The sequence below is a fragment of the Ochotona princeps genome, chromosome 1, assembly GCF_030435755.1.
Source record: "Ochotona princeps isolate mOchPri1 chromosome 1, mOchPri1.hap1, whole genome shotgun sequence".
Classification (NCBI taxonomy): domain Eukaryota; kingdom Metazoa; phylum Chordata; class Mammalia; order Lagomorpha; family Ochotonidae; genus Ochotona; species Ochotona princeps.
In genome coordinates this window covers 80995179-81011629 of record NC_080832.1, presented here as the reverse complement: position 1 = coordinate 81011629, position 16451 = coordinate 80995179, and the positions used below count along the sequence as shown (strand labels likewise).

General features: G+C 38.3%; 1 protein-coding gene across 4 annotated transcripts in view; it reads left to right on the top strand.

Annotated features, from left to right (window-relative positions):
- The window catches only part of MYO6 (myosin VI), a 161344-nt gene that overhangs the window by 64172 nt on the left and 80721 nt on the right, over positions 1-16451 (top strand). For all 4 annotated transcript variants that reach the window (XM_004580451.2, XM_004580452.2, XM_058661274.1 and 1 more), the window contains exons 2-5: positions 1538-1680; positions 6777-6846; positions 11538-11611; positions 14896-15025. In XM_004580451.2, coding sequence (XP_004580508.2) covers positions 1564-1680; positions 6777-6846; positions 11538-11611; positions 14896-15025 — 391 coding nt within the window. In that variant the 5' untranslated portion in view covers positions 1538-1563. The remainder of the gene's footprint in view (positions 1-1537; positions 1681-6776; positions 6847-11537; positions 11612-14895; positions 15026-16451) is intronic.

Sequence of the window (16451 nt, the reverse complement as noted above, 5' to 3'; positions counted from 1 at the left end):
CCTCAGATTGGCTCAGCTCTGTTTGTTGTGGCCACTTGGGAAGTGAACCAGGAAATGGAAGATCTTTCTCTCTGTCTCCTTCTCTCTACAAAGCTGCCCTTCCAATAAAAATAAATAAATCTTAAAAAAAAAAAACAATGAAAACTTATCAGCCTGTTAGGATTTGCTGGCTGGTGGAAGCAACACAGTTTGTGGCCACACCTCAGAAGGCATAAACCAGCAGGCACATTGCCTAAAGACCCATAATTGGAAGCTTTCTGGCTGAATTGTATGCTAAACATCCTGGACTTTGATGAGATACCATACCTGAGGCATCCACACTGGGGATCCTAATTTTTTTAAGGATTTATTTATTTTTATTGGAAAGTCAGTTCTGCGTAGAGAAGGAGAGACAGAGAGAAGGATCTTCTATGTTCTATTCCCTGGTTCACTCCCCAAGTGGCTGCAACAACCAGAGCTGAGCTGATCCAAAGCCAGGAGCCAGGAACTTCTGGGTCTGCCATGCAGGTGCAGGGTCCAAAAACTTTGGACCATCTTCTACTGCTTTTCCAGGCCACAAACAGGGAGCTGGATGGGAAGTGGAGCAGCTGGGATATGAACTGGTGCCCATATGGGATCCTGGCGCATGCAAGGTAAGGACTTAGCCACTAGGCTGTTGTGCCAGGCCTAAAGGGTAATATTTTAAATATCTTGGGACCCTTGGGCTAATCTTAGTAGATAGAATATTTAATGCTAAATATAGGAGTGCCAAGTGTAGAGAAGCCTTTTAGAACTACTTGAAAACTTATATTGAAATTCACGCTAGGCAAGAACTGACAGTTATCTAAGTGTGCGCACACACAGGACACCTGGGGAGCATGTGGTTAGTCATTCTCTAGACTAGCACATGCAGGAACTTGGTTGAGTGTGTTAAGGATTGAGACACTTTGCTTGGTGTGAAAGGAACCAGATAGGAATAAATGAATCTGTATCATTTATATCTGTGATGACATGTATTTGGGGTTTGTGTTAAATGACTGTATCACTTATTTCACTGTGTATAAGTAAAAGAAAATAAGGAAATGGCAAAGCCAAATTTCTGAGTTGTATTGCAAGAATATGTGTAGCGGGCACATCCTTGCCATCTGAGAGTGCTGGAGAGGATTTCCCAGAGGAAATAATCTCTCTTTTTATGTTCTCAGGTTCAAAATTATTCATTTTTCAACTCTAACAACTACACACTGTTATGTTTCTTCTGACAATTTTATTGTGCAAGCTAGATACTTAGAAGCAGTATGGAATGCTCTTATGAATTTCACCGGCGCAGCAGCTGGAAACTGTAATGATTTCTAGTTCTCTCCTGCTCCTAGTGTAGTCCTTTGCTTTGATCTCAGTTGAGGTGTAACCAGTGGGTAGGCCAGGCTAGGGGCAGGGGATTCTCTGTGGTAGGGGCAGAGGTGCTTCTGTGAGTTAGGACTTACACACAGACTTTTGAAGGAGGTGTTTGATCTGTGTTTCCCAAGTCATTTATGGCTGTTAATCTGTTTTTCTGAAACAGGAGACAGTGGATAGCCCCCTTCCAAAATGGAGGATGGAAAGCCCGTTTGGGCACCACACCCTACGGATGGATTTCAGATGGGCAATATTGTGGATATTGGTCCTGACAGCTTAACAATCGAACCCTTGAACCAAAGGGGCAAGGTGAGTTTGTCAGGAAAAAAAAAAATCTCAAAATGTGATTTCTTTTAAAGATTAGATGTCTTTTTACTGTATTTCTTTGAATACACCATAAGCACATACCTTAGAGGAGAAATGATGGTCTATGATAAAACAGTTGTAAATTTATTGAGCCTTTCGTAATAATATTCTTAAGAAAAACTACTTGATAAAACAATTTTTTAATATTCGTTGTCATTAGATAATATATGATACTTTATATCGTATTATATGACTACTGTGATATATTTAACATATTGTGAAATATAAAATATGAAAACTGAATTGGCTAGGTTATCAAATTCTACCTTTTTATTAATCTTACAGACAACTCTTTTTAAGCTTTTTTTTTTTTTTTTTTTGCTTTGTTCATTAGCATGGGATCTGGGTAAATACATTCTGCTAAATACTGACGTCTTTAAAGTTACCCATCTATAATTTCTATGATGATAGTTTTTAAAACATAAAATATTTTTAAAGTTCTGTACACATGGTATTTGTTTCCTTTCATGTTTAAACATGGAGTAGACCTTATTACAAAAATGAGAGTTTGCGGGGAAGTTCCCAAGAGCGTTTAATTGCTTTCAGGGAAGTTGCGCTGTGAATGTAGCTCTTTCAGGCTCTGTGGCGTCTGCTGTGGTCTGCTGTGGTGGGACAGGCTCACAATTCCCTGTTTCATAAATATTCCTGTGAAGCAGTTCTTCTGTCTGAATTAAATTTGTGGATGTCATTTCTGTTTATTTTGGACTATGTAAATATTCATGAATAATTTATATTTTACCCATACACGGTTAACTAATGCCATATGACTACCGTCCTTGGGGAGCCTTAGAAAAACAAGATGGATTTCTCAGGAGGTCTTTTCACAGAGAAAACTATTCTGTTACTGTAAACAACCCAGGACTGCAATGCATAATATATAATGTGCCTTGTTAGAGGAGGCCAATTAAAGATATCCTCAGGAAAGGGAAGACTGAGGGTTTCTAGTTTTCCTCTTGCTAACAGGTACTTATAATGAAGTACATGTTTAACACAATTACAAGATGCACTCAGTCATTTTATATATTTGAAGTATTTTGATTTTTGTTAAATATGTTAGGGTCATGCTTATTTCCTGGGTATATTGTTATATCTAGAGGTGACATAATATTCTAGCTCTAGCATAGGAGGAACCTTGTTTATGTGGGGTTTGTTTTCTCATAAGTTAATATGATTTAAAACTGTGTCTTAATAGCATTTGTGAGGCATAAATATGGGATCAATAAAAATATAGTTTAAATTATGACATCATGTGAACATTGTGGGTCTATAAATTCTGCAAACTAAAGTTTAAGTTGCTTTGCAAAAGAAATCTTTTATAAGGATCAACAAATTCTCAGTATATTTTCATTGTTGACCTTTTTGCCTGATTTCTGATCAGGGTACTAATAAATTATGAAGCATCATAAAAACCAAGTGATGTGGGGGTGGAGCACCTGTCTTCTGCCATGAGCCATATGGATATTTCTAGCACCACTTTAAGGCCATACAAAACTATCAACTTTGAAATTAGACCACTATTGATTTATTGAATTTTGAGTCTTGCCTGCGCTTGCCATGGCAGGGGCAAATCAAAAGATTTTGAGAGTCGAATGCAACCTTGCAGTGTGGGCATTCTCCATTCCTGAAACATTTTTAGGAAAAATAATCTTTTGCCTGGTAAATTCTTGGTTCAGAGATCATCAGCCTTTAAACATTTGTGAAGGCACCCAGTGCGCCCTGCAGTGGACTGATGTGTGCTGGCAGACTGGAAGCATGGGTGAGGGGGTGGAGTCAGCTCCAGGGGAAACACATCTTTGATGAGAATGGTGGCTTTTCAGGTTTCTTTCTTTGTGCCCACAGAAAAACAGAGATTTTATTGCCTTCTTTATGTGTATTGTCTGAAAAGTAATAATAAACTTTCATGTAATATGTGTGCTTGTGTGTTTATAGGTGTGTGTGTTCTTAAAGCAGAGTTGGTTGAATGGAATGAAACATTCTTAACACATCCTTTCTCGATTTTCTTGGCGTCTTTTATTCTATATGAGCTTGTTCCTTGTTCTTCTGTGTTGTTTTCTTGTCCTGTATTTGCTGCTGACTGATCTTCAGGATAAAGCTCTAAATAATATATGGCTTATGAGAATCTATGTTTATTTTCCCCATGTTCTTTGAAGATCTTACATTTTGTCAGGTAGCTGTCTCCTGCTCATACTTTGGCCATGCATTTTTTCTTCTGTTCCTGTTCCACCTTTTCTCGCCCCCTCCAGCTCCCTGCCTGCCGCTTTCCTTGCCCAGATGTTTTGTTCTTACAAGCTGTGGTTCGAGGTGCTCTGTGTCGTTGCTCACAGTACTCCTGTCTGGATTGCTGCTCCCCACAGTCCTTTGCTTAGCAAAGACTGGTTTATCGTTCAGGACAGTGAATGAGGTCGCCTTCTTTATGAAGAAGGTCCAGGGATATCTAATCTCTCCCTCCTCCCATGCAATAGAACTGGCAGTTAATTATTTTTTCCTTTGAGGAGTGATATGAATTCTTGGCTCTCCTGTAATCTTTATTGGAGATGATTGTTTACCTTTGTCTCCTTATCTCTGCTAGACTGTGCAATCTTCCCCCGTGCAGGGGCTCTTTTCTTTGTCCTGTTGTTGGAGTTTGGCCTTCAGTATTTGATGTGTATTAGGCATTTAATGCTGGGTGGTCAGTGTGTGCTTTGTTATGTGATCTTTTGATAGGAGAAAAAAAAATCCCTCTTCGCTCTAAGAAAATACAATTGTTTTCACTAAACAAATTTTCTCCTAGAGAGGAGGGGGAATGAAGAAAGGGAAGCAGTCTTTTGGGACTCGTTACTGATCATGCAGGTTGCTGATCTGCATGTCCTTTGTCATGGCCCTGTGCCCTACCCCTGTCCATGTGTGTTTGTATGCCTGTGAGCAGGCATATGCCTGTGAGCCCATCTGCCAAAGGCCTGATGCCTTTGTTTCTTTGACCTGGCTCCTACCAGATGATCTCACTCCTGGAGTCTGGGAAGTCCTCCTGCCTGTTGCCTTGGCTGTGAGTCCACTGTTGTTCTGTGACTTCAGCACTTTTTTCTGGGTGTATTTTCCAATAGTATTGTTTCATATTACTCTTAATGTACTTAATGCACACTGTGTGTTGATTTTGATTTCTTTTTTGGACAGTCTCTAAACTGTTCTGTATTAATAACGTTAAGAACATTTGTATAGGGCCCGGCGACGTGGCCTAGAGGCTAAGGTCCTCGCCTTGAGCACGCCGGGATCGCATATGGGTGCTGGTTCTAATCCCGGCAGCTCTGCTTCCCATCCAGCTCCTTGCTTGTGGCCTGGGAAAGCAGTCGAGGATGTCCCAATGCATTGGGACCCTGCACCCGCATGGGAGACCCAGAAGAGTCTCAGATTGGTGCAGCGTCGGCCCGTTGCGGCTCACTTGGGGAGTGAGTCATCAGAAGGACGATCTTCCTCTCTGTCTCTCCTCTCTGTATATCTGACTTTGTAATAAAAATAAATAAATCTTAAAAAAAGAACATTTGTATAGGGTTCCAAATTAGTAATTTTTGAAACTTTTACAGCATAAAGAATTTTTTTAATTATTTATTATTTAACTTCAGTAATTACATTGTATTATGTGACACAGTTACATAGATACTTGGGTTCTCCCCACCCCTCCCCAAACCCTCCCACCATGGTGGATTCCTCCACCTTGTTGCATAACCACAGCTCAAGTTCAGTTGAGATTCCCCCATTGCAAGCATATACCAAACATAGAGTCCAGCATCTTATTGTCCAGTTAAGTTCAACGGCTTCTTAGGTATCCCCTCTCTGGTCTGAAGACAGAGCCAGCAGAGTATCATCCCAATCAATTGAAAGCTCCAACATACCATCAGCAAAAATTTACATCATTATGGAATTAATTGACATAGTAATGAGTAACCAATATGTTAAAAGTAAATGCGAGTTCCCAGCCACCTTCGAATTGAGGTAGTTTTAGCATTGTGGGTGATAATCCATAAGCTCTGTTGAGGCCTTGTTGTATTCCTTTGAATAAGGTGCAAAATTCACATTATGCTTTCAGTTTTTCTGCAAACCTTTTGAAGAAAATTTCCTCCTTCTGTGTGTGTGTGCATGTGTATCTTTTTGTGTGTGTGAACATGGACCCTTAAAAATAATGGAACTGTTTTTTCTGTTTCTTTTGATATTGTTGACAACTTAATAATAGTAATTTTAATTGGGGATAATTTTGCAAGTAACAGAATTGCATAAATTAAAATTGAATTCTCTCTAGATATAAATTGAGATTATTTGTTTTGTCTTGCAAAGCTATTATCTTAATTTTACAGTGTCTTTGCATTTCAGTGACAAATAGTTTTGTATGCTGTTTCTTTTTCTCACACATTTTTGTACATGAATTTGTGTCATGTTTTACTCAAGCAGTAGCATTAATTGCATAATAAGCTGTTGTACCAAATTTTAATTTTTTTTCTAAAAATTAAATTCCTATACAGATTGAGAATTCCTGGTCCGAAATACTTCAGACTAGCAGTGTGTCAGATGTCAGAGTTGTTTTGGGTTGTGAAATCTTTCCTTAGTCTTTACTACTTGAATACTCATAATCTGAAAATGCAGACTCATAAATGTCCAAAATCTGAGATTTTGTGACTACTGATAAAATGGAACATTTCAGATTTTGGGTTAGAGATGCTCAACCTACATATGCAAACTTCAGAATTTCTGTGTTTTAAACAAATGTTACATAGCCTATGTATGCAAACTAAGTATGCCTCTTGCTTTGTTCCAGTGTAGGTGTTATAGTCTAGGATGCTGACTTACTAATTTTAGTTTTTTATTTCATTTCCATGATAATGTGGAAAAATGTTTTGAGTAAATTATTGTCCTACTATTTTGGTTAATAACTTGCTACATAGTAGTACTTGTTACATTTTAAAAAGAGTGTATTTTTGCTGTATGTTGCAATGTATGCAACCTGTTAGATGCTTTTATTCTTCTTACTTTGAATGAGACTTGACTTTGATAAGTTTTGTTTTGCTTGTTAGACATTTTTGGCTCTGATTAACCAAGTGTTCCCTGCAGAAGAGGACAGTAAGAAAGATGTGGAAGATAACTGTAAGTATCGAGTTCAAAGTCAGTTCTCAACTAAGTAAAGGAAACTGATGTTCTTCCCACAAACCCCTCAAAAAATGAGTGATTATATTATTAGTATACTATCTTGATTCAGAAAGAAATGTGACCTTTTGGCATAAAAACTCAGTAGTTCCGAGTCTTTATTACCTCTTTGGTGAAGGAATCTGTTGACTCTGCTTTTAGTGTTATTTCAGTTGTGTAAATGCACGGATGGTAAGACCTGAGCTAAAGGTCTCTTGGAAATAGTTTTGAAAGTTTCTTAGGGGCTTATCAAGTCAGGTGATTTTTACAGTGTCATATTTGGTCCAGTATTTGGAAGTTAAGTTAGTAATGAGTCAGTTAACATTAATGTTTAATGCAAGCATTTTCTTAAAGTACAGTGTAATAATTACTAATTGAAACATTGATTTTAGATGGTAATTTGATTTATAAGTATCTTACAATGTTTACTGAAAAACCACTTTCCTATGAACAGGCCATATTTATTCCCACATTTTACCTTTAAGGAGTAATACCATTTCAGTTTAAAAGGAGGTAGGTAGTGTTTAAGAATCACATTCAGTTGTCATGAATTTTCTTAAAGTTGTGTGACGTGAACACTTCATTTAAAGAAAAAAGGTCCAACATGGGTCAGGTGTGTTAGCCTAGTGGCTAAATCCTTGGCTGGCAGCCGTTGGGATCCCATTTGGGCACTGGTTCATGTCCTGGATGCTCTGCTTCCCTTCCAACTCCTGCTTGTGGCCTGGGAAAGCAGTTGAGGATAGCCCAAAGCCTTGGGACCCTGCACTCCCTTGGGAGACCTCCTGATTCCTGGCTTTACATTGGTTCAGCCCTGGCCACTGTGGCCACTATATTTATATTTCAGTTTATATATAACTGTGGCCATATATATATTTCAGTTTACTTGAAAGTGTGAGTGGCAGAAAGTGAGAGATCTCCCATCTGCTGGTTCATTTCCCAAATGGGACTGGGCTGGGCTAAAGCCTGAAGCCCAGAATTCCTTCTGAATCTCTCATGTGGGTTGCAGGAGCTCAATTTCTGGGGCTGTCAGCTCCCTGGCATGTGCTTTGGTAAGAAACTGAGTTGGAAACATAGTAGGATGGACTTGAACCTATGAGCCTATATGGTATAGGAGTGTTGAGAACAGGGGCTTAACTCCCTGCACTACACTACCCACTACAATCCTTTTCATATATTATAATGTCTTTTTGTTTAACGTAAGCACATGTAGCCGAACATAGTAATTTTTTTTTGTTTTTTAAGATTTATTCATTTTATTACAGCCAGATATACACAGAGGAGGAGAGACAGAGAGGAAGATCTTCCGTCCGATGTTTCACTCCCCAAGTGAGCCGCAACGGGCCAGTGCTGCGCCAATCCGATGCCAGGAACCTGGAACCTCTTCCGGGTCTCCCACGCGGGTGCAGTGTCCCAATGCATTGGGCCGTCCTCGACTGCTTTCCCATGCCACAAGCAGGGAGCTGGATGGGAAGTGGAGCCGCTGGGATTAGAACCAGCGCCCATATGGGTTCCCGGGGCTTTCAAGGCGAGGACTTTAGCCGCTAGGCCACACCGCCGGGCCCCATAGTAAATTTTTTGAAATATTTTTAACTCATTTAAAAAATACTCTCCCTGTTTCCTTTGTGCTGATTCACTTGTTCAGTCTTTGTTTTCCCAGCCTTAGTGTGGATGTACTGTTTTTTGCAGGTGTTTTCCTTGATGCTGCCAGATGGCAGGCAGTTTTCATGTCTGATATTAACTATCCACACAGAAGAAGCCACCCTTACTTTTTTAAACCCTATCATTAGACAGCTTGGTTTGTTGAATTTAGAATGTAGGTCTTTCAGCTGCAGGGGTTTCGTCACTTAAGTTTGTTTGAGGCTTGCCATTGTACCGCTGCTATCTGATGACACACGATAGTCCTTTCTAAGGGTCTCGTATGCTTTTCCTGATGTTAGGGACTCAGTTGCTTGAGTCATGCACTTCATTCTCTCACGGGCTCTGCATCAGCAGTAAACTGGAATCAGGAACTAGAGCTGGGCATTGAACACACATGATTAAATGTGGGATGTGATGTGGCTGTCCTAAGTGGTAGTTTAGCTGATAGGCCAAATTCCTGCCCCTCTTTTAAAAAACTTAAAAAAAAACCTTATTTGTCAGAAAAAGATTGTTTATCCACTGGTTCACTCCTAAAATGCATACTGCAGCTGGGGGATTGAAGCCTGCAGCTGCAAACTCAATCTGAGTGACCGGGACCAATGTTTGAGCCATCATGCAGCTCCCCAGGGTATGCATTCCTTGGAAGCTGAAACTCAGAGTGTAAACTGAACTCCTACCCAGTACTTTGTTGAAGGATACAGACAACCCAGGTTGCATTTTAACTGCTATGGCTAATTCCAAACCTTGTACACTTTTGAAGTCTCTTATATAACAAACTGTTTGCAAAGAAGCAGCTAGTCTTATTTTTTATTGTTTTATTTTTAAAATATTTTAAATACATGAGTAAAATTAAGTCTACGAATAATTAGGGGTAAAAAGTAATCCATTCACATTAGGAATTTGATGTAATTGACCAACTCAAGTATTCCTAGGGTTAGCTGCATATGAGAAAAAAGGAGGATTGGATTCAGTGGAGCAGGAAGTGATTTCTCTTACACTGTGAGCATGCCTTGTTCATACCCTTAAGGGCAGTGTAGGTAATTGAGAACCATTTCTCATTCTGGCAACTGAAGGTTGCAAACACTTTCCTCTCTGTGTGTTTTTCCTTTTCTGTGTCTTCATGAAAGTGCAACAGACCGAATGACATGGTTTGGGAAGGCAGATAGTTTATTGGTTAGGGATTTACTTGACCTAATTGACAGATATTCTAGAGAAGGCCTGTGGTAAGCATGGAAGATGGAAAGAAAGGAGAACAGGTAGTAGCTCACATGTTGGTATGGGCTTACGTAACTAGCTCTCCTAAGAAAAATGTACTGTTGGATTAATAATTCCCATTTAGAAGAATCAGAGGGAATATCATAACTAGCCATTACAGAGGAAAGTGACATGGGGTCATGCTTCAACCCAGTGTTTATGGTAAAGAAATAGCAATGTGTAGACCAGGTCCCAGTGGACGAGAATGGAAGACGAGAAGGGTTTATAATGGCTAAATGACAAATCTCCAAGCCAGATATTCCCCTGTGGCCTAACCCTCTCCAGATTCTTCCTCAGTTCAAAGGAATGCTGCCATACAAGTGTTAGGAGTTCCCACCCATTTCTCATTCTTTTATTCTGCCTTAAATAGCATTAGAAGGTAATGAGGCATGTGTCTTTAGAAGCTTTACTGGCTGCATTACACAGGGATGGAAGTATGAACAGTCTTTGTTGAGATAGGTACAACAGGTGGGCTCTGGCTTGATAATATTGGTACATAGGTAAGCTTGTAGTGTAGGTATACTCACACACATGAACAGAGGTGGTGAGACCTAAATCAGGATTGGGGCAGTAGAAATGTAAAGACCTTTGATTATGTTGACATTGGAACAATTATCATGAACATTGTTAGTGTTGCACTCTGTTACATGGAAACTGAGCTAAAACAAGGGGCATAAGAGAAGATGATTGTGGTATGGATTCGGGTTTGTAATTTAGATGACAGAAAATGTTTCTGATAGTAGAAATAAGGGGGTTGAAAAGAGGTCTGTCTACTGCAACATGTGGCAGAAATGATGCTTAGAAGATTGGGAAGAAACTGACATGTTGGTAAAATGTATTCAGAAGAAAAAGGTATTATGGTTCTGTCATTAGCTGCAAATCCTGCAGTGAGACATTTATCCATGCTCTAGGACGTTTGTCACCTCAGGAGTGAGAAAGTGACTCAGTAGTCTAATGGTTCCTTCTCATGCTAAAATTTTATCTGTTAAGATTCTGAGCATCAGACTAGATTAGTATCCTGGCTTCCTTGTGTAGGAAGTGCATTAGAATGAGAGCTAGCTCTTTGAAGAAGTGCTTTCTTCCCCTTGAATTAATGGTTCTTGACCTTCGTCATTGTGACTCACCGACACTCGCTAGCTGTACTCTTCAGGTTGGAATTTAATGATTTAAAGTAATACTAAAACATTTAAGTAAATTTGGAATGTTTCAAATTAGTCTATCTATATTTATATCTATATCTATATCTATATCTATATCTATATCTATATCTATATCTATATCTATATCTATATCTATATGTATCTATCTCTGAATTTTAAAGAGATTGGAGTAGGGATAGGTTAGGCCTCTGCCTGCAAAACCATTATCCCATACTTATGCCAGTTGGAATCCTGGCTGCTCAGCTTCTGATCCAACTCCCTGCTGATAGCCTGAGAAAGTAGGAAAAGATGGTCACACTCCTAGGCTCCTGTACCCACATCAGAGACCCAGAAGTTCTAGGCTCCTGGCCTTGGATTGGTTCCCCTGTGGCTGTTGTGGCCATTTGGGTAGTGAACCAGCAGATAGAAGATGTTTCTGTCTCTCTGTCTTCCCTGTGTGCCTTTCTTCTGTCTGTAACTTAAAAAAAGTAGATTTAAAAGAAATTGGATTAAATTTGTACACATGAATTTTAATTTAAGTTAAAGTTATTCAAATGAAAATCTATTTGTTTCACTATTTTTTCTTCAACAGTAATAAATTTGCTAATTTTTTTGTCTTAGGTTCACTAATGTACTTAAATGAAGCCACACTCCTTCATAATATCAAAGTTCGGTACAGTAAAGACAGAATTTATGTAAGTATTTTACCTGTGGTTTATGTTTTTGGGAGATATTTTACATGTTACTGTTGGATTTTGTCAGGTTTGAAACTTTTTTTTGATTGCATTTCATTTTATGACATCGTTTCATAGGCTCTGAGATTCCCTAAACCCCTCCCTGTACCCTCCCCCCATGGTGGATTACTCCACCTTATTACAGTATTACAGTTCAAATCCAGTCTTGTTTCTTTCATTGCAAGCATGTACCATGCATAGAGCACAGCATCTTATTGTCCAGATCAATTCAGCAGCTTCTTGGGGAGACCATCTCTGGTCTAAAAACAGAGCTGGCAGAATATCGTTCCGACCAATTAAAAACCTTAACATAACATCAACAACAATTTACAACATTATGGGGTTAATTGCCATGGTATTGAGTGACTGATATGTTAGAAAATGCAGGTTCTTAACCACATCCTGTGACTACTTCATTGACATTTCAATTTTAGTTTATATACAACCAGTTGGCTTCTATCCACCTTAAAATAGCTATAGGGTACTATTCAGCTGTCTCATGTGTACAGGTTTGAAGTTTTTTGCAAGAAGGCATGCACATTTGAACCTGTTGAATTGAAAACGTGAGCTCTGTGAAAGCACAGACTTTTTTTCCAATTATTTTCTGCTCCAAATTCAAGATTTACTGCAACATGCCTGGTACATAGTAGATACTTAATAAATTTTTGTGGATCAGAATATCAAATACAGGGTGTTATCCATTATGTTTTAGGATTAAAGATACCCATTTTGAATTTTTTTAAAAATTCTTTTTTTTTTAAAGATTTTTTTTTTTTTATTGGAGAGTCAGATATGCATAGATGAAGAGAGAGAGGAAGATCTTCCATCGGATGATTCACTCCCCAAGTAGCCACAATGGCTGGAGCTGAGCTGATCTGAAGCTAGGAGCTAGGAGCTTCTTCTGGGTCTCCCCCTATGTAGGTGCAGGGTCCCAACGCGTTGGGACATCCTCAACTGCTTTCCCAGGCCTGAAGCAGGGAGTAGGATGGGAAGCAGGGTGCTGGGATTAGAACTGTTACTCATTTGGGATCCCAGTATGTGCAAGGAGAAGACTTTAGCCTCTTGGCTATGGCTTTGGCCCCATTTTGAATATTTTTAGTAATATCAACAATTTTGGGGATTTTAATCTTTCAATTTTGGACTAAGCAGATCTTTTTATTCACTTTTCATGTTGTTCTGCAGATAATTTAAGACAACCTATAAAGAATATTAATTGAAGTTGAAAATTTGAGGAAAAATATGTAAATTAGAATAGAACGCAATTCAGAAGAAATGCCAAGAGTGCAGAAATATTTATCTCATAGAACCGGAACAGTTACACTATTTCAGCAGGTCCAAGACATCAAACCTGTAGGGTTGTAAAGTTGGTAGTATTAAAAAAATGAAAGGAATTTTTCAAATGAAATAAACGTTTTCACCAAATCATTCATAGTATGTTTCAGCTGTAATTGTTCATTGGACATGTACAGAATTTCATGTCAATCTGACCTAGTTATAGATTTCTTTGTTGGCTGGGGATAAATTACTGCACTGCAGCTCTCCTGTTATTAAGAAGGGACACTTCATTATTTTTGAACGAAGAAAACACAAAGCTTCATGACAGTTACTAGATCAAATGACTGTTTTAATCTTTTATATCACTATCAGCTTCCTAATTGTACTTACTTAATTCTGACTAAATTACATTTAGTCTTTGCCATCTGTCCAAATAGTAACAGCTGGGAAATAGAGTCTATTCTACATGAGTTTACCTTCTTGCAGTTGCATATGTTAGAACTTTATTATTATCCTTGATTTTTTAAAAACATTACTAAATGAAGCAGGTTTTAGGTTTATATATAGTTATTCTTGATTAGAAATATATTTAAGGAGTAAAATTCAGTTACTAGACTCTTGTTAAACATTAGATATGTGCTAAATGGTGTTTTAGATACCAGAATATGAAATTTTAAGTTTGTTAAGGAATTTCATATCTACCGAACAAAAGTTAATATGAATGTCACCGGGAAGCATCATCTTTTAAGCAGAGCTGGAGAGTCTGTGTTTTCAAGGTTAATTGAAGCCATGGTTGGTTTGCTTTTTCCCTGGCCAGTTATACCTTTCAGTTATAAAACCATTATAAATGTGCAATACATTAATACAGGTTTATTACACAGTATATAAGTGAAAGAAGCAATTTTGACTAATAATTTAAATGTAGATTTTTTTTTTGTTTCTAATCAATCAGAATGGTAATGGTTCTTCCTTAAAATTGGTAACATCAGCCAACTCCCATTTAACATTTTTGTTGGTTACTAAGTCTGTTCTGTTCTTTTGTCTTCCACACAAATATTATTATCTGGAATTTTTTATTTTAACTGTATTGCAGGATATATCTTTGGGCATATTCCTGTAGTCTGAGAGTTGTTTCTACAACATTTTTTCTTCCACAACCAGAAATAGAAGAGAGAAAAATATGATGCTGTGTGCCCTACTTTTGCCAGTTTCATGAAACCACAACTCTCTATTTACCCACCAAGGAATTTTATAAATCCTACTGGTGCATTTTTCTGATCTTGTAAAACCACATTTAAATTCCAAATTTTAAAAAGCAGGTTTAACTTGCCCATTAAACATTCAGCCTGGTAATATTCCAGGAAATGGTTAGCATATATTGTTTTGCAGAGCTCTGGAACCAAGTGGTCACTTCAGAGCTAAGTTAATACTTGTTATTTTGTGATGGAGTTTGGTCCAAAGGGTCCAATGAACTGTGCTGCAACTCTTCAGGAGCAGGGCGAATAAAAATAGCTAAGATGAAGAATCAGCATGACCTAAGCCAAGCCTTAGGCCTGGAAGCATGGACGTAGATTTCCTGGGTTGTGTCACCTCAGAAAGCTGATTGAGGTGGAGGCTTGGCTGTGAAGATTGCTGTGCATAGCGGCCTAGGAAGGCATATGGAAAAGACTTAGCTTCAGTTTGAATGTCCTGAGTTTGAGATACTGATGGGATCAGAAGATACAGAAATGTTTTAAGAGTTCGAGAAATATGGATCCTGTAAAGATCAGGTCATGTTGATGACTGAAAAAGTAGATTTGAGAGTCTTTGGTGAATAGAGAATTGGTGTGTTCAGTAGTTAGAAAATTGGAGTCCTTGGTAAATGGAGAATTGGTCTATCTATTTCTGTGTATTGGTTTCCCTGTGAACCTTCTTATCTTCAAATGAAAGCAGTAATTATAAAACTTTATTTTTCTTCTTCTCCTATTTAGACATATGTCGCCAACATTCTGATTGCAGTGAACCCATACTTTGACATCCCTAAGATATATTCTTCAGAAGCAATAAAATCCTACCAAGGGAAATCTCTTGGAACAATGCCTCCTCATGTCTTTGCAATTGGTAATTGACTTAGTTGTTTTAGTTTTCTGTTTCCTTATATTACAGAAATTTATTCAATATTTTTTCTGTATTAATAAAAGGTCATGAATTGAGTATAGTTTGAGGGATGTGCATGCATCTTGGGTATAACAGCATTGTAGGAGCAAATATCTTTTTTTTTTTTTTTTAAGATTTATTGATTTACTTGAAAGACAGAATGTACACTCTTTTCCATCCCCTCTGTTTTACTCCTCAAATAGCTGAAACTGCTGGGCCTGGACCAGAATGAAGCTGGGAGCCTGGAACTCCATCCAGGTCTCAGACACTTTCATGGGTGTATTAGCAGAGAATTGGATGAGAAGTACAAAAGTGGGGACTCAAACCAGTACTTATCTAGATACTGATTTCAAATGCTATCCCCAGATATCAGATGCTATCTCCAGATAGCAGATGTCTTACAGAAGGTGGGGAAGTCTACTTTTACAACCAACTAATGGGGCAGTTATACATCATCTTTGTTAAGTGCCTGCATCCTCCTAGATGTATTTCCCCAGTTGAAAGTCATACTTAATAAAACTTACCATAATGATGTTTTTCAAGTTCTCAAGATAATCACCTCTATCATAGAAATGTCCATCTCTTTCGCAGTTTGGAGAGCCAGGACTCTAACTGCAGTTGTCATTTGGGAGCGTGTTACTTGGACTGGATTTGAGCTATCACAGCAGATTTCTATATGTTATCTTGTATGAGAATTTTACAAAATGAAAGGATTCAAAGTGGCATGTGCTTTATATTCTGTGGAATCTGTGGGAGGACTTAACAAGTGTCTATTATTAAAATTTGCTATTCTCAGCCTTTCTCTCCGCCTGGAGCCCTCCAACTCTCAGGCACAGAGAAATTATGTTATTTGATAGGAACTGGAATGCTTTCCCAAGTACAGAAATGTTAGCTAACTCTCTGTATTCGCCTAACTTGGTGAAAGCTTTACATTTTGATGAGCTTCCTAGTGAGGTCTGTCTTTGGTCTTTGCCGTCATGCTTGTGTTTTAGCCCAAGGAGGCCTCATTTCCAGACTTGGTTTACCTGTGTGCTGTTTACTGCTGGGCAGAGTAAATATAGCAGCGAAAGCGCTGCTGAAACATGTTTTCTTTTTGGTTGTGAAGAGCACTGATGGCTCTTGATTTGTTCTGTTACCCACCTGCAAGATATATAATCCTTAGAACCTAAATGTGAGTATTCTTCTCTGTAGAGAAGTCACATGTTTAAAATGTAAATGAGGGCTTTTGCTTTTAATCCTTTAGTTCGGAAAAAAAATAGTTCAGAGTGTTTCAATAAATGAAGGTAGACTAGATTACTGAAAAATTGAACATAGGAGTGCTTATATCCTTTTATAAGGATTGCGTTCTACTCTTAGAAGCCATCAGTAAACTTTTTGATTGACACATTTC